At 46.7% G+C, this 18,307-nt stretch overlaps 1 protein-coding gene across 1 annotated transcript; it reads right to left on the bottom strand.

Moving 5' to 3' along the window:
* Positions 1-6,130: 6,130 nt before the first annotated feature.
* Positions 6,131-17,300, bottom strand: ISL1 (ISL LIM homeobox 1). The gene is made up of 6 exons (XM_004422798.3): positions 17,051-17,300; positions 16,033-16,222; positions 13,097-13,356; positions 10,981-11,267; positions 9,582-9,749; positions 6,131-7,549 (listed from the first exon to the last, which is right to left on the bottom strand). The coding sequence occupies exons 1-6, from the start codon at positions 17,076-17,078 to the stop codon at positions 7,433-7,435; spliced, it is 1,050 nt and encodes a 349-aa protein (XP_004422855.1). The 5' UTR covers positions 17,079-17,300; the 3' UTR covers positions 6,131-7,432.
* Between the last annotated feature and the right edge of the window lie 1,007 nt (positions 17,301-18,307).

The raw sequence follows: 18,307 nt of genomic DNA, 5'->3' as shown, positions 1-18,307 counted from the left end.
TTGCCTTTGCTAAACCTATTTTTAAAGTAAATCTCCTGTATATAATAAAAAAACAAATTAATAGTTGTTCTAGTAAGTTAGTATTGAAAATTTTAAGACAAAACATGTTTTTACCCAGGTGTGTGATTTTTTTTTTAATGAGGGAAAAGAAAACTTATTTAAAACTAATTGAGAATATAAATAACTTAAATTATCAAAATAACTTCAGAATAGACCCTGCAAAAGTAACATTTTGGCAATCACGTCGTTACTGTGCATTGAACAACTAGTTTACTGTTTGATATTATAGAACTGTGAGAAAGATGCAACACTTCAAAGAAATATCAATTAAAAAGCTATTGGAAAAAGTAAAATCCTTCATAGCCCTTAAAAGTTAATTCCCACCGTATTTTACTTTATCATACTCAGTGTCCTGTCTAGTATTATCTCCATATACCTGCTAAGTTTAACGAGTTTCAAACAACACGTTGTATTTGTGACAGGTCAAAATAAACAGCAACTCTTACCCATGAGAAAAAAGAACAGTCAGTGCCTGAGTTACAGTGAAGGATTATTTTCTGGAGAAAGAAATTGTTTTTTAATCTCTGTACAGAAATTCTTCGATTTCATGAAACTTGGGCTTTGTCTTGTTTTGTCTTTCTTCATCTGACACACAGTTTTGAGGCTGAGTCCAGGCAGGGAAAAGCCTCATGTGGATTTGCCATGTCTCCAAAGCTAGGAGATTGTGGTGTTTGTATTATCACATTAAGTACATAACCAAATTACTCTCACCTACATTTATGGTTAGTTTTCAAACAGGTTGTATTATCTATTCCATGCCAATGACACACACATACACACACACACAATGTTGTCAAACAGGCAGTATTATCTATTCCATGCCAATGATATACACACACATACACACACAAAATGTTTGCAAACTAGAACAGCGAATAACAAGATGTAACTAGAAACTCTCCCTCCTTTTTGAAACAAGAGAAAAATCTCATAGGGAAGGACCAAAATTATCATTAACTTAATGTCACGCAATTAATTAATTTGAAATTGGAACCACAAAATCCTTGATTATAATTCCCTAAGCTCCCAAAAAGGGCATTGCAAGCTCTGTCCCAATGGTCCCCTCGCTCCCAAGTGGATGGCAGTGCCAGCCTCTCTGAGGTGGAAGTCACTGGAGGTTCAAGGAAGGCTTCCATGGTTAGCCCAGTGAAGTGGTCAGGAAGGCACTGGAAAGTCACGCCACTTTTTTGTGCTCCAGGGGAAAGAAATGTTGCTCCGCCACTCAGGGACACCCTGTCCAAGATGGTGACGCATCTTTCTTGGTACATTCGGGGGAAAAAAAACAGCAGCTTATTACTGAACTAAACGTTTTTATTGATTGCCCTTGAGTCAGAACCCACTGACCCCACAAACCATAAGTGGCTATAGCGCAGAACAGTCATTTCCAGGCAGCAAGAGGAGATACCGGATTAGTTCAAGACACCTCGCCCTAAGCCTTCTCCCACAGTCCCTCCACCCCCTCCGCCTCCGGGTTCAGAAAAAAGACAAGGGCAGCGGTTGGGCTTGCCGGGCGCCCTCGCTGGGGGCGGAGAGGAAGGGGAGCCAGCAGGACGGAGCTGCGGGTGCGCGCTCTCCCGTGTGCGTGGTGCCGAGTGGACCCCGCGCTGGCGTACACCCCCACCCAGCGTCGGTGGCCGCTGGAACGCGAAGCGGCCGGGCACGGGGCAGAGAAAACAAATGACTGTTTTGCAGCATTCCCCATTAAACAATAAAGCGAGCTGTAAAGCCTCAGGTGCTGTGTTTGTTGTGCCGTCTGCGCCGTGCGGTGGCTCCGGCAAGGGTGAGCCGAGCGCAGTGGGCCGGGGAGCGCCTCTTCGGCTGATTCCAGGGAAAGATAAGGAGCCGCCGAGCCACCAGCTCTGTCTAGACTCGCGACCTCACAAGTCAAGCGCCTTGTTTGGATTAGCCCTCCAGATCTGCCAACCTGATCCACTCCTGAAAGAGAAGGGCCCAGCAACACCCTTTTTTCCTCTCCTGGACCACGATTGTCCCTTCTTCAAGGATCAAGGGCTGACTTGCCCGCGGGAGTCGCGGGGCTGGTTAGACCAGTGTCGGGTCCCCCATTCCTAGCAGCCCCCCCACAAACCTGAGTGCAGGCAGGCGCTGCCCTGCCTGCTGGACATGGGAAACGCACGAGAGGGCAGAACCACTCGGAAGACCACCAGCAAAAATATGTAGCCAACTCAATGAAATCCACAAATACTACCACCCTGAAATGAACACAAACTTTTTGATCAAGGGAGCGGAAAGAGGATCCCAGTCGAGGAGACAGCTAAGTGGAATCTTCCATTGGGCTGTCGTAAAGGGCACGTCAGTGTGCCTTTTCTCCCCACCTGGCTAAAAGCAATCTTACCCCATATCTTTTCCCCCAAATCTAGGCGTCTCCTTTGGGGGGAAAAAAAAGATTTTCTTTTTAGAACGTTTTGCTTATCTTTGCTGAGCGCTTTTGCAAAGGGATAATTAAGCAGAAAGATTGGCAAAATAAATTTTAAAAAGTAAAAAGAATCAAGTAGTCTTAAGTTCAGCACTGGGGAGAGACCGGCTTGTCCAAGGCACAGAAACTGGCTTCTCGGAGCCAATAGCTTAAGCGCCATAAAAATTAAAGGATGTGACAGTAACAATGCTCACAGCAAACACTCAGCAGCCTTCCCTCCCGCCCCTCCCCCTCCTTTGCTCCCTGTGAACCAACTTCTCTGTCTACACTTCAGAAGTCTCCGGGAGGTGTGGAGAGATCCTCCATCACGACTTGGGACAGTGTAAGCTGTGAAGTTTATGTTTGTGGCGCCTGGGCTCAAACAGCCATTCAGTGGCTTGCTCGGTTATCAAGAAAACAACAATCAGAAAAGATCAGTAAACAGAATCGGCTGCCAGCGCCCTGAATTAACTACTTGCATTTTAGTTTAAAAACACTGACTCACACTGTACAAGTTGTTTTTATTTTAAATGCTCAACGAGAAGTCAAGATTTGGGGCTATTTTCCAAAGTAACACTTTTTAAATAAAGGCACAAAAAAAATCCTTACCTGTCTCCCAGTGCCCCCAAAGAAAACTTGACTTGCCTTGTTGTGACTAATCTTTAATTGTTGATTAGCAGAGAGGAAGTAAATAGTCCTTAATGAATAGAACTCAAGTATAATTTAGATTATAAATCTCCTTTACAAAAATTGACTAAACCGAACTTTACAAATAAGAAAATAAGTACTTTCTGCTTAGATAGTTTACTTGTATTAGTGGTGAGACTAAAAACCCAAACTGGCTGGGTTCCATCCAAACTGAGCTCTTCTGGTGGTTTGACCAAGTTTTAACTTTTTTTTTCTTCTTTTTTAAGAAAAAGGAAAAGGCTAAGTAAATCCACATGGGACTTACAAGAGATATTTCAATGAGAACGATCTTATGGCTTCAAAATTCAAGGTGCTGGGGAAATGCAAAGTATTTTTAGGTTCCTTAAAAGCACATTGTCCTTTTGGCTGGTAATCAAAAGGTAAGACAGACCAAAAGAAGAGGTCAATATATGAGTTTAACAAGTTGATCAGGGTGAATAGCAGCAGAGCATCACAAAATCATCTATTTAATCTTGAACTCCAAAAAACTGTGAATTGGTTAAGTGGGTACACCCACAAAGAATCTCAAATAACCAGAAATGTTATTTCAATGAAGAAATAAATCTCTTCAAATATGATTCTTAGAAAGGAACTCTTTTTAATGGTAAGAAAACTAGGTCCATTTGATGAAAGGGAAAGAGAGAGGTACTAGACTGAAATAGAAGATGTCATTGCTCTGAAACAATAGAGAAAAGAAATTCTGTCTTTAGAGTATAGATATTGATAAGGATTCCCTGATTTAAGGAGAGCGTCCTAGATGTTTTTAGTTGCATTAAATTTTAGCTCGCAGAAGCTGGAGGAAATGAGTCATAATGTCCAGAAGGAAGAAGTCAGAGTAATAAGGGAGGGAGGATCAAAGATAATAGCAAACAGGAGGAATTTCATTAGAGCACAGCTCAAAACTCAGTCTCCAGAGGTGTGCAGGGGAAAGGAGAGTATGTGCAAGAGATGGTTTGCAAACAAGAAGACATTTCAGCTACACATTTTAGAGCACACGCTGAGGAGTCTAGAAGGGAACACACCTTTCATATGAATAATACAAGAACTAGAATGCTATCCACCCATCAATCCATTCTCAGCCATCAGGCAACAAATATCCCGAATCTAGCAAGTGAAACCAAATCATTCCTCACTCCCCTCCCAAATTACTGTACTTAAATTCAAGCTGTGGACTTCAGAATAGACTGACATCTATATATGTAAAACATCACCTCCTCCCTCACCCCCCTCCATACTCCTAATCTTAGAAATAAATGTCAGGATAAAAAAGCATCACAAAGATGTGTGCCTCACCTAAGTTCCTCCATTGCCTTCAAAACCCAAATGAAGTTTTTTCCATCTCTAGGTCCTAACATTCTCAAGAGGCCACCAGAGGCTATGACTGAGGAAGGGGATTTAATGGTTTCCAAACCAAGGCGTGGGCGATCAGTAACTGCACTCCTGACACCAATATTCACGTTGGACCTGCCATCCTTGCACTTATTAATCAGCCATCCCGGTATGATGGTGAGGAAAAAGTAAAACTGAAAAGGCAGACAAATAGAAATATTAAATGGGAAGCTAAAAGAGTCAAGTCCAGAGAAAGAGATTAGAGGAGAGAGACAGGAGAGAAAAGGGGGAGGGGAGAAGCCTTTCCCGGAGAAGATCCGTGTAAGTTAAGACATAACTCCTGTTTTTCTCAACAGACGACTACAAGCCATTATTACCGCCGGCCAAATTATTACCCCTCTGTCAAGAATTAGACACAACAATCAAAGTAATCAACGGGCATGTCTAATGCACTGTAACATTTTCAATGCAAAGTTTGTTTTCTCTCTGCCCCCACGTTAGAGCCTGTAATTAACCCGTTATGTAGAACGATGCCAAACAAAAGCCTAATTGAGGCTCGTTTCCCGACTTGCGGCAGGTTTGGAGAGGGTGAAAGCGACTTGAGAGCTGGGGAGCCGTGGGGCTCGCCCGGTCTCCGTCTCCAGCCCAGCCTCTGCCCTGCTCCCGGTCAGGGGTCCGAAGGGGCACACGCCACAAGACACACGATTAGGGTACGTTAGCGTTCATATTTATTGAGTTGTCAGATATTTAGAACGGCATTACACTCGCGCTTTACAAAGGAATCCAGTTTCTAAAGAGTCAAAGTATCATCGGGGGGGCGGGGGTGGGGGAGGACGAAGGAGAGGGGACAGGGTGGAGCCGCAAATCCTAACTCTACACCCGCAAACGAAGAAGCACCGATAAGCCTGATTTCGGGTAGGGCCATTTATCTATCCCTGGGTTCTGGCTCCCGCACAGGAACTATTGCTAAATGTCAGAGGGGGGAAAAGGTGTTAGAGGGCACGTGCACGTAACTGCGACCCCACCGATGGGGGCCTGCAGAGCACGCGACCCGGCCCCCATCCCATAAAAGATGGGTCCCCAACGGAGCCTCCGCCGCGGTTCTCCACCCCAGCCAGTCACCCTTCCAAAGGTTTTGGAATTGGAGTTGGGGGAGAAGGAGACAAGGAGGAGGGTAAGAAACAAGCTGGGGGCAGGGATGGGGGGAGAGGCAAGAAAAGACACACACTGACTGGTCTGGGAATTGCTGAGAAACTCTCTCCTCTCTCGGCCTGTTCTTCCTGCGCAAATAAAGCAGCATTTCTCAATCGGCTGACAGCCGCCACTGGTAAATAATGGTCATACCTCACTGACTAGGCAGAAAGCCTCTCTTTTAGCAGGAGCTTATACTTGAAATATGGGTCATTTCAACAATCCTAAGCAGGAGACTTTGGTATAAAGCACTTACTCTAAGAAAATAAAATAGTGACTCGGAATCAAAACTCATTTTAAGCTGGACCCTCTTCCTATTTTGGGTGAGGTAGGGGGAGTAGGGCAAGAAAAGAGGAGGAAGCAAAGGTGGGGGCAGGACAGAGGACAGCATCTCATTTCAAAAAACCAGTAACATCATCACAGCTGAGAACTAAAAGCTTTCAACCAGTTTTGATCCAGCTACTGAAATGCAAACTTGCAAGCTCAACTTTAAGTATTTGCAATAAAATATCACACCTATTGTATGTCAGTTTACCCCAATTCACATGCAGTCCTTAATTTCAGACATTTTAACGGCTTACTTGTAAACATATAAAAGAGGGACCCTGAATCATTGCGTTTATTTATTTATCTATGCCAAATGTTTATTAGTGAAATAGTCCTGAAGATATAATTCTACATATGGCGCTTTGATTTCACATAATATTTAAGAAAAAAGACAAAACACATAGAATTAGACATATAATTCAAAGACCACGGTACAACCTTTATCTTTTTTTTTACTTCAGCAAACAAAAAATGTCAAATGACATGAAAAGTGGCAAGTCTTCCGACAATAAATAATAAATTACTTTATAATTTTTGCAATGCAAGAGCAAACAAAAAAAAAGTTTCCTTTTTTTCCTCTTTATTTCCAGAGAGAGAGAAAACAGTCATTTTAACCAATAACTATACACATCTTTGGGGGAAAAGTTCTTGGACAGACACAAGTCAAACACAATCCCGAGACGCTTGTGGCAAAATAGAGGTAACCTTGTTGCAATGCTTTATAAGATGGTTTTTAAATCTGAATTCAAAAACCTTTAAAGTCGCTTCAGACTTCTTGATAGAGGATGGATCTCAAAAAAAATGGGGGGGGAGGGGCGAAAGTAAAAAAGAAACCAGCTACAGGACATGCTAAGAGACCCAGGATTTCAATTAACCCCTTGTTAAAGTCAACTAAAAACATCGCGAACCAACGCAGCTCCGCCTTCCTGAGAGGACTCTTTCAGCCGAGGCCAGTTTTTCTCTTCCTGCTCATTTGCTGGAGCTCCTGTTTGGCAGGGCAATGACCAATATAGAAACAGCACCATTCAGAATAGGATGGACTAGAAAATCTCTATTTCTGCTTTTCTCTAGATGTGCAGTGAAATGAAAACGCTTTTTTTGAGATCCTTGAATATAAATCCTCTACGTTTTAAAAACGTCTTTTTTTTTTTTTTTTTCAGTACTCCTAAGGTCATTGGATAGCGTATGTTGGGTTTGGGTTTTGTTTGTTGTTTAATTCTAGTAAAATCCCATGATTGTCTTCACAGTGTTGCTACCATATCACCTTGTCATTAAAACAGACTTCGTGCATTTCATGGAGCATTTATTTCTCGATTCAGTTTTCATTGACTGGGTCGTTAAATACTTTTGTTTCGGAGTTCAACATTATAATTTCCCACTTTCTCCAACAGGGAAAAAAATACATCTGAATGAATGTTCCTCTCCTCATGCCTCAATAGGACTGGCTACCATGCTGTTAGGTGTATCTGGGAGCTGAGAGGACATCGATGCCACTTCACTGCCAGTGGAATTAGAGCCCGGTCCTCCTTCTGAAAAATTGACCTGCATAGAAGGTTGAGAAATGAATAAAGGAGGCTGTGATCGTATTCATAAAAGGATTGCACACTCGTCATACGTATGTACGTACAAGTGTGTGTGTAGATAGATATGTAGATAGAGATATCTGCATATATAATTGAATTTTAGAAAGCCTACAAGGAAAAGAACTTGAAAAGAAATCCTCTCGCTTTCCCATCTTCCAAGAGATCTCTGTTTTAACTGAAACTGAATTCCCAACATTATGTTGCATTAAATTATTTAAGAACAAATGTGTTTCCCACTGTAAAATGGCACTGCAACTCTACCATGCATGCTCGAAATAAAATTATCCTGCTGGCTACATGTTGCCCTGGGAGCAGGTGAGTTCTCAGTCTCTAGGCATCAAAGCCTCTCTTCTTGAGTTGGAAAATCCATAACACACACTCAGATCGTGTGACGGGAGATTCAGAGGAGGCTCCACAGAACAACGATTAACTCCTCAGAGGGTTCACAGAGTGGGCTTGCTTCTTTGTTGTTGGTCCTGCTGCCTTTTGGCCTTTCTCTGTCTTTCTCTCTCTCTTTAAATTGGGCTCTTCTGAGAGGAGACTCATGTTATAAGGTCATTGCATTATAAATATCTGGCTCCTTCTTTTAAGCCGAAAGTATTGTGTTGCTGCTGTAAACCTCCCTCTCCACCCTGCCCCCATCCCCCGCCTCCTGCCTTGGCTTCCCTTCCACTGCTCTCATCTGACACTAAAGTTTCAGAAGGTGCAAACACATGGCTGCCCTAAACCCTCCCCTTACCTGCCTTCTATGATCCAGGTTTCGCTCAAATAACTCATAAGATTAATCTGACTTTAAAATAAGTTCTTTTTCCTAATTCCAGAGTCTACCTTCCCTTCTACCCTATTAAACTTTCCTGCTGTGAGGTCAAGGGACTTCTCAAATTTGCCAAGCCTCTAGGATGGCCCACGTACAAACATAAACCTGGGCCACCCCTTTTAACCAGTACTTCTGGCCTATTACCTAACAGTTGCCACAGAGAAAGAAAATGCCCTCCAGGTAAATGTGAGGGTAAAAAGCTAACCTCAACTAAAGCCTTATTTTCAAAGAAAGGAACAAGTTTTTAGGGTAGATTTTGTTTTACAGAGCAAGGTTCTATAGGCTGTTTACTATTTAAGAAAAAGTCATATATGTACATATACCATATCACAAAGGACATACATTTAATAATCTTATTTATCTTGACCCTTATGCCTTTTGTAGGTGAAAGGTGAGTTAATTTCTCTTCTCTGGATGTATAAAACATACTAATGCTAAAACAGGTTTTTACACATTATCTCTCTGATTGGTGGAACTCATGTTCCTTTTGCTATACATGTCCCACAGTATGTGACTGCATCTGACATCCAAACTCATACACTTAAAAATGTTTAAGCAGTTGTACATTTTAGATTAAGATAGTCCCAGAAAGGGATATAGTAACAAAAAGTATCAGTCATATCTTTGAATAAGTGAACTCTTTACTGATATATTTGAAAACTGTACCCAGACAGGTGCCTGCTGCCCACTGATAATAACTTTGATTATGTATTACAACACTGATTATTATTACAATCACCTTGACTTAGGTCCTTAAATATACCATTCTCTAGGAGCTGAGGGAGTAAATTTACTAATTGCTGATCAAAATGCCAAGGTGATCTCTAAAGTCCCTTCCAACTCTAAAAGTCTAAGATGTATGATTTTGCAACCCTGTACACCCTCCCGTGCATGTCTGTTTACTTAGACATCTTGAAGTTAATCCCTCAAGGCAGGCCTGAATGATAGAAAATTCAACCTATTTGGTCAAATTATGAACTCGCATAGAAAACACTCACAAGAGCTTTGTTTTCCTTGCTTGCTTGCCTCCTCCTCTTCACACCTCCTTCATCCCTCCCCAACCCCGAAGCCAGGGAGGCACTCTCCAGGCTGAATCTTTCCTTGTGTGACAGTTAAACCAGAATCTCCTTTCTGTTGGAGATTCAGCCTCCTCACTCCGGGAGCTGACACTTACCAGTTGCTGAAAAGCAGGCTGATCTATGTCACTCTGCAAGGCGAAGTCACTCAGTACTTTCCAAGGCGGCTGGTAACTTTGCACCTCCACTGGGTTTGCCTGTAAGCCACCATCGTGTCTCTCTGGACTGGCAGCCACCATGGGAGTTCCTGTCATCCCCTGGATATTCTGTGAATAGGCCCCCCCAATCCCAACATGTTAATGAGCAAACTCCCTCCCTCCATTGTCTGCACAGGCTAAGCAAATATACCCTGGTATTATCTTATCTATATAGTGGCCTTTATTGACTCACTTAATCTGCTGCACGTACGGATGTTAGCCCGAGTTCAGTGTTGTTTTTTGGTGTTTTGTTTTTCTGCTTCTGTGGGCTGGACTGTTACATCAGCTTGGAGCTTATTAAACCAAATACTACTATGACTTTCTTCTTTCCCCATACATTCACCGCTCATCCCAATTCCTCCCGTGTGCCTTCCCAGGCCATAGCATCCCAGAAGCAGAAAGCTAGGCAGGACAGGCCTCCCTTCAGCCTCTAGACACCGTGGTTTTCCGGGCAGTTTCAGCTAGGGAGATTTTTGGTTAGATTTTCTCCAGGCAGTTCTCCCCGCAGAGCCAACCCCTACCCCACCCAGAAGCGTTTGGGTCTGGAGGCTATTGTGCTATTATGCACTAACCAACTTAGAAAGTGCCCTGGCCCAGGCATGCCGGGCCTGCCAAGTTTAATGGCAGCGGGTTTTATGGCATTTAAAAATAGGGCCGAAGCAGTAAAAACCGAAAAAAAAAAAAAAACAACCAAAGGAAACTCTTCAGCTTAACTTAACCAGGAGGCCTGCGGTATGGGTGCTGCCGCGGGCCGGGGATGACGGCGGATAGTAGTTCCCGGGGCCCTGACGTCTCCGGGGCCTGGGCTTGACCTCGAGCTGAGGGTGCCCCGTTTGGCAGGGACCTCCCCGGCCTGAAGGCGCTGTGCACGCCTCGCCCAGTGTCGGGGCGCGCCCAGGGGGCTCCCAGGGTGACCACCCACCGAACCCCTGGATTAGATAAGGAAATCAGGGACTTGTCCCTCCCTCCTCTTTGGTGCGTGGGGAACTATCGACGTGAACTTGGCATAACCAGGGCCAGGCCTCGCGGCCGCCTGCCCACACAGGGGGTGCCGCGTCCTTCCGCTTCCGGGGTGGGGGCGAGGTTGAAGGTCAGGAGCCCACCCACGCGGGCTCCAACCTGCAACAGGCGCCTCCGGACCACCCGGTCCCCGGTCCCCGCGGGCGGCCCGGCGCCGGTTGCCTCTCCCGGGGGGTGGGGTGAGGGGTCGTCTCCGGGCTCCTGCTCCGGAGCAGGATGGAAACCGCGGGCCTCCTCTGCTTCCCCCTCGCGTCCCCTGCCCGGCCCCAGGGCCACTCACAGTTTTGTCATTGGGCTGCTGCTGCTGGAGCTGCTTCATCATGATGCTCCGCTTCTTGTCCTTGCACCGCTTGTTTTGAAACCAGACTCGGATGACGCGGGGGCTGAGCCCGGTCATCTCCACCAGTTGCTCCTTCATGAGCGCGTCGGGCCGGGGGTTGGCGGCGTAGCAGGTCCGCAAGGTGTGCAGCTGCTTCTCGTTCAGCACAGTCCGCACGCGGGTGGTCTTCTCGGGCTGCTTGTGGACGTGGGGCCGCAGGGCCGGCTGCCGGGCGGAGATGGGCTCGGCTGCGGGGCAAGGAGCGCTGTGAGCGCTGGCCGGTCCCCTCGCCCGCCCGCGCCCTCCCGGACGACGGCCAGGGCTTTGCAGCCTCAAGAGACAAAGCAGGGCGGCAGAGGTGGGGCTGAGGGGAGCGAAAGGGAGAATAATATCTCGCTCTCTAATCTCAGAGGTCAATGCTGAGTAATCCGGGCCCGGAACCCAGCCTCCGCCCCTGCTCGTGTCAACACAGCCTAAGCAAAGGGGCGCACGTCTCAGGGTCTGCCCCCCGGCTCGCAGCAGGGGCGGCATCTTTCAACCTCATTTCTCCTCCCTCCTCTCCTTTCCTCGTACCCAGACTGGGCCCAGGTTACCCCGAGTACCCCCCACCTCCAGGCTCTGGGGTGAAGGCCACAGACGGTACTAGGGAAGGAGAGGCAGAACACCCCAGTGAGGGCCAGAGACACTACACCAGCGGGGATATCTGCAACACAAAGCCCGAGCAGGATTCTGCCAGAAAGCCTTGAACTTCAGTCCTGAGAGGACAGTCATGTCCAAGGGCTAAAGAAATTCGGTATTTCAGCCATCTCTCCAGTCCTCGACCTTTCTTAGTACTAAATCTACCTAGATACTCCTGAGATGAGCTGACACCAAGCAAAGGAAAACCGAAACTGTTGAGCTGCCTGGGCTCCAGATAAACGCCAGCTGGGAAGTGTTCTGTCTCCTGATTCCCTCCGAATATTCCGGCCTCTTCTGTGTTTCCTCACAACAGGGCACAGGTTGCACGGAACAGAATTTGCCACCTCTGGCTTTGCCGCAGTGCAAACTAGTCACACATCCCCCAGGACAGTATTCTGAGAGCTGCCAGGAAGCAGACGGGGGAGAGCTGTAGTTTTCTCACTGCCAGTGTTTAGTGATAATTGATACTTCAAAAACGCACCAGGGCCAATCTATGACCAGAAGGCAGGTTTGGAAACATTGTCTGCCTTCTTACCCAGGCCCTCCTCCTGGCCAACCTTGCTCTGTTTCTACTCTCCTTCCTGGGAAAGGGCCCTCTGAACGGTATGGTACAAATTCTGCACCTTCCAGGACCCCCTAGGGTCAGGTCAACACCTATGGGGTCAATTTAGTGTTACAGCGACAGGCTCGAAGATGAAATTGTCACCAAATCACGTAGAATGAATGGTTTAAAGAGGCAGGCTCCCTTTAAAAGGCAATTACTGCAGATCAGCTTGTTGACAGTTTTAAATTACAGCTCTGTGCAACGGCCTGCAGTTAAGACTGTATCTTTTCAGGTCCATTCTCTCACAAAAGGATAAAAATAAATTTTAAAAATGTTTTGGAGTGTGGGGCAGTTCGCAAGGAAACAGGATTTGAGAGGCCAAACGACTTAAGGCCACCTAAGCTTCCTTCATTGGGTTAAAGGAGGAAGCTCCAAGGGCCTAGAGCTCCACCCCTAGGGAGACTACCTGGCGGGGAGCTGAAGCCCGTTTTCAGTAAGCCACGGTTTGGAGGCCAAGGTGAACTGGAAGTACTGTTTGGGCGTGTGTATACAGGTGTGCACAAGTGGTGTACATTCACGTGTACCCATATATAGACACACAGACGTGTAGGTGTGCTGGAGGAGTCAAGGGCACAGCGAGTGCATTAAACTTTGCTGCAAAAGAGGGAAGCACAGTGCAAACTGCACCCAGAACACTTCATCTGACTGCCGGCCGCCGCCGCCGTCGCAGCGACCGCACTGTGGCTCCCAGGGTTGCTGCGGCCGCCGGCGCGCTGGCAGGGGCGGCGCTGGCCTAGCCCGGCGCCTGCCTCCCCGAGCCGGGCGAGCCGCGCCTCCCTCCGGGCCAAGGAGTACCTGCCATCTGCAGCGGCCGCGCCGGGTGCAAGGGGCTCAGCGGGTCGCCGGCCCCCAGGCTGGCCCTCTCCACCACGTCGTGGTCGGCGCGACAGAAGAGCCCGTCCTCCCGCAGCGCGAACTCGTCCCCCGGGATGAGCTGGCGGCTGCAGGCCACGCAGCGGAAACACTCGATGTGGTACACCTTGGAGCGGGCGCGCATCACGAAGTCGTTCTTGCTGAAGCCGATGCTGCATTTGGCGCATTTGATCCCGTACAACCTGCGCGGGGGCCGAGCCCGGGGCCGGGAGAGAAGCACAGGGACAGGGGGTCACTTCAGGCGGGCACTGCCCTGGCCCAAGATTGCCAGCGACGCCGGCCACAACGCCCTGAGACACTGAAGTCAGCATTAGCAGACTCGCTGGCAGTGGGAGGATAGAAATGATTCGATTTCTCTCTCTCCTCCCTCTCCCTTTCTTTTACTCCCTTTTCCTTTCCTATGAACCTCTATGTCTCGGTCGGTACCAAGAAAAAATGTTTGATGTGTTTGAAACCTGGGCCGCGGTTGCAGCGCCCAGTCCCAGGGTGGCCCTTGCAGCTTCTGGCAGGAGGGCGTCCAAGGGGACTCTAGTAGCCACTGGTCCCACACTTTCTCCTCTCTATCCTCCAATTTCTGCTGCTAGAAATGTCTCTAAAACTGCAACAAAAACTCCTCTTTCCAAGAGAAAAAGAGGTTGAGGAGTGAGATTGTCACCCCACTCGATTTGCAAACACACACAAATGCACAAGCAGAACAACAAAATGAAACCTCTGAGGGTTTCCAGATCCCTTTCTGCACCACAGGCACGTTGCAATTTTCCCCTAAGGATTTTTTCCTCAGGCAACAACGTTAACAGAAAGTTTCCTTTCCATTCTTCCGTTTGTTATTTTAAAAATCTGCTTCTGCTCCCTCAATCTTTTTCAAGTTGCTGAAGCATCTACCTCTATTTCACTTTGCTTGAGAGCCATGACCCGCCAGGAAAATGGAAAGACCCACTTCTAAGGTTTTCCTCGCTGACCTTTCCTTACCAAGGGACAATCCTTGTAGGTTCCGCCTAGGTGGTACTGCCCTGGCCCCCTCTCCATGTGTCAGTAATAACAGAAGTGAGGGCATTCCTACAAACAGAGAGAATGGGAGAGAAGGAAAGATCCACACAAAGGGGGGAAGGGGAGCAGCTCGCTCCCCCAAGGGGAGAAAGGCATTCGGAAATCTAAATGGTCTCTCTGTTCAGCTTTTACAACTACAGGATTTCAAAGGAACACACACACAACACACACACAGCTGAGAGAGAGTGGAGAGGACAAGGTAAAAGCGATTGGCTCCTGCAAACGTGTATCCAGAATTAGGCACATGCAGGTCTGTATGCAGTTGAGCAAAACACTATCTCCACAGAAGTAAAGATACTCCCGGAGGTTTGAAGTGAGCTCTCCCCCTTCAGAATCTTGAGTTCACACACCAATCAAGTAAACAATGAAACCAGCTCGTTTGTCAGAGGTTAGAAGGTAGATTCAAGTTTTTCCTCCCTCCGCCTACTCTATGTGAGATCTTCCATTTCATAGGATGAAGACTTTACCTTGCCTCTGACCAAACAATTTGGAAAATCCCTCCCCCTTTCTCCAGTTCCCCCTCCCTCTATTTCCTCCCACTCTCCCCCTCCACCAAAGTATTAATAACTTTTTTTTTCCTGTTCAGTTTTACCTATGAAGATTATTCTCTCTACTTCATGATTTTAAAATAAGAAAAAATGCTGGACACTAAGTGAGCAGGAAAAAATTGTGACTGCATACTTAAATTTTGACTAAACTTTAATATAAGTTCACAGCTCCAGAAACTCTATGATTTACAAAAACTAATTACTGTTAATAGCCACTGGAAAAGAATTTTTAAATACATATAATATTTTGATATTATTTAACCTAACAGTGAGGATATTATCACTTCTGTTTGTTACTAAAATAATAAAGTTTCCTTTAGAAATTCTACTGGCTTCCTAAGGCAGAAAATGAAGTTTCTGACATAGTATATATACACAGGTCAGAGAAAATTTGAGATTAGCAAAGCATGAAGTTTAGATGCAGAATAAATTGAAAGAAAAAAAACTCAGAAAGTTCTTCATGTGGTTTTAGTCTTTCAGTATGGGCAATTCACTCATTTTATCAGTTACCAGATTTTAATGTGAGAAAGGAAGCTGTTCAATTATCTAAATATACCAATTGTTCGTAGACAGATGATGGGCAATTTGATCTGCTCTGTCTAATTCATCAGCTCAGATAAGATAAGAAAGAAAAGATAGTCAGATGTCACCAAAGGGTTAATATTTAAAAAGATTAAATTTCCGGCCTTTTTTCGGGGAATATTTGGGTTGGTTTTGAAATTTTCCAGGAAGGAGCTCTTACCCTAAAAGTAAAAGGGGCAATACCTCTATTTGTTCTTCAGCGCATCTCTAAACATGCTCAGGTCTTGCATTGACATCTCCAAAGAATTTGTAAGTTATTAATAAAATACTGAACTAAAAAGAAAGAAAAAACTGCACGATACAATGAAAACCAAACCTATTGTTTTTTAAAGTTTTGAGACTCCAACTTATCCATCTTTAAATTTTGTTTTGTTTTGGAAGGGGGAGGGTGGAAAAGGAAAATAATTTGAGCATCACAAATTCCAAGAGCAATTAAACAAGCTTCAATACCATGCAATTTAGGAAAACCACTACTGAGTTTTGTGGGGGCTCTTCCCCCTAAAAAGGTGAAATGAACAGTATAGTTTAATTTATGTAACACACTTACAGGGTAACTTTTGCATGCTGGACCCCACTAAAGCAAACTTCCCAAAAAGACAAAGCCACATCAAATAATAAATAAGGAGTGGGAAGAGACAGAGAAAATCTCACAAAATTAAGGAGGCAGTATAAATGGCGTACCTGATATAATCTCTTTTACAGTAGGTTTTCCCATCTCTAACAAAGCACGTACAGCTCTCGTCCAAATACTGATTACACTCCGCACATTTCAAACACGCCGCATGCCATTCCAAATCCGGAGAAACCCTCAGAATATACTGATCGTGAATTTGATTGCCGCAACCAACACATAGGGAAATCAGACGTTTTTCTGAAATGAAAATAAATACATGATTGACTAACCGTTTACTTCCTACAGAGATAAACACACTTTTAGTGTCGTTCTCTTATAGGGCGTACTCTGGGAGGGTTTTTTTTTTTTCTTTTTTTTTTTTTTTTTAAGAGTATTGCACTTTGGGATGGTAATTGAAGTGTGCCATCAAAACCTTGACTCATTTTAAAAAGGAGGTGGAATATATGTAAAATGAGATTTGAGTAGTCTACATTTGTAAGCGTAGCACGCAATCAAACCCGTTCATTTTGCATTTCTTTTTCCTCCCTCCTCCCTCTTTGCCATAATCATTGGGAAAGATTATGGATAAGTCAAGTCAAAGAAAAGGTTTTGACTAGAAGCGTTAAGTGAACGCAGGGATGTCTATATTTTCCATGAAGCACGCTCTTAAACAGCACACAGGACTGGATATTGTTAGCAAGAGCAGACATCAATACAGTTGTCACTCGTTCTCTTTTGCAAGTCTAATGCTAATTCAGATCTCCGGGTATTGTATGTGCAGGCAGACCTTTGCAACAGAATAACCTTCTCCGAAAGCTCTGGCTTCCCGAGGAGGAAACTACCCCTTTGCGCCAGGAGGCTAGGGTTTTGGAGCGCACACAGGAGAATTCAAACACAAGGTACGATCAGTTTCCCGAAGATCAGAACCAACAGCAAGCATGCAGGCGTGGCGGCAAAAAGAATAAGCCACCTTTTCTCTCTCCAGGCAATGACTCCAACTCTGAAGAGCCCTTGGCACCCGTGCCTGAGAGAGACCCCCGCACAAAAACAGCACACCGAGCCCCACAAGGTAAAATAGCCTCTTACTTTTTGGTGGATCTCCCATGTCTCCCATATCTGTAAGAGGGAGTAATGTCCACAGTGAAATGGTGGTTGTACAGTTGGTGAACAGCCCACAGAGAGGATGCTGGAGCTGTGGCTAAGTGGGAAATAGTGGCCCCTGGGATTGCCAAAGCTCAGAGAGCCGCTGCCCGGCTGCGCCGCGCCCTCGCGGATCGGGGAGTCCAATTTAAGCCGGCGGAGTTGGCGAGGCGGAGGCGCTGCGGCGGCGGCGGACTCGGCGCGGCTCGGGCACCTCTCTTCCTTATCTCTTACTCAAACTTCTCTGCTCCAACTCAGCTCCATCGCCATTGGTCTGACGCAGCGCGCGGGGACGTCAGGCGAGCGCCGCGCCCATTGGCTGCGGGGCGCGCGGCGCAGCTGTTCTGATTATCATATTTCAGCCTCGCCGCCGCCGTGCGCCACTGACCGCTCGGCGAGCCCGCGGGAGCGGATTAGGGCTTCCGAGGCAACTTGCTCGGGGCTCAGACCGCTCTCCCCCGATGCTCGGGCTGCCTGGCCGCTCTGGCTTTTGGCCTCCCTCTCCTCCTGCCCCCTCCCGCGCTCCTTCCCGGCCGTGCCGCCAGCGCCCTCGCCTCTTGTCGCGCTGCTCCTCCGCCCTGCGCTCCTGGGGTCCCCGCAGTCCGGCTGGCCGTGTTGCGCGCGGGGCTCACTTTTCTGCCGCCGGTGGCGAGTGGCTGGTGGGTAGGTCTTCCTGATGACGAGGTCCCTCCCGGGCTCTAGGAAAAGGGGTGACTTGGAACAGGCCGTTTGGCTCGGTTTGGTCTCGTGCTTTGGCGCACAGCTCCGGGCCTGGCCTGGCTTGGCTGTCGGGGAGGGTGAGTTCCCGAACTGGCTGCGCTTGGCGAGCTGGGAGCTGCCTCGGGAAAGAAGTACTGGGAATGGGATGAATAGACCCGGAGGAATTGTTCGCTACTGCTATCCCGCTACCCCCTTACCCCCGACCTCAGATCTCCAAAAACCTAGGGTGGGAGGAAAAGGGCGCTTCTTGCCTAAGCGGGGAATCCGGTTGGAACCGCACAGGTAAAATCAAGGTGACTCCGCGGACTGCTCTCTCTCCTTCCGACCCTCGAGGTCTGCTTTGTAGTTAACTCTAGAATTAGGCAGCGCACCAACCCGATGCCAAAGAGCGAAATGATTTTCCAGCAGTTTAAAGTTTGTAAAGCGACTGTATCCTGTCCAATTCCTCTCTCTGCTAGTCTCCTGCCTTTTTTTTTTTTTACG

This window comes from Ceratotherium simum, chromosome 18, assembly GCF_057802395.1.
Source record: "Ceratotherium simum simum isolate JZ-2026a chromosome 18, ASM5780239v1, whole genome shotgun sequence".
In the NCBI taxonomy this organism is placed as follows: domain Eukaryota; kingdom Metazoa; phylum Chordata; class Mammalia; order Perissodactyla; family Rhinocerotidae; genus Ceratotherium; species Ceratotherium simum.
The sequence above is the reverse complement of the archived record's forward strand: the minus strand, read 5'-3'. Positions and strand labels throughout refer to the sequence as shown.

What these genes read in the sequence shown, in the direction of transcription:
- ISL1 (XM_004422798.3), bottom strand. Translation starts at nt 17,078, where the DNA reads ATGGGAGACATGGGAGATCCACCAAAAA. An exon ending in TGTAAAAGAGATTATATCAG is followed by an intron (nt 13,357 to 16,032) that starts GTACGCCATTTA and finishes GCCCCCGCGCAG; the next exon opens with GTTGTACGGGATCAAATGCG. An exon ending in AGCAGCCCAATGACAAAACT is followed by an intron (nt 9,750 to 10,980) that starts GTGAGTGGCCCT and finishes GCCTATTCACAG; the next exon opens with AATATCCAGGGGATGACAGG.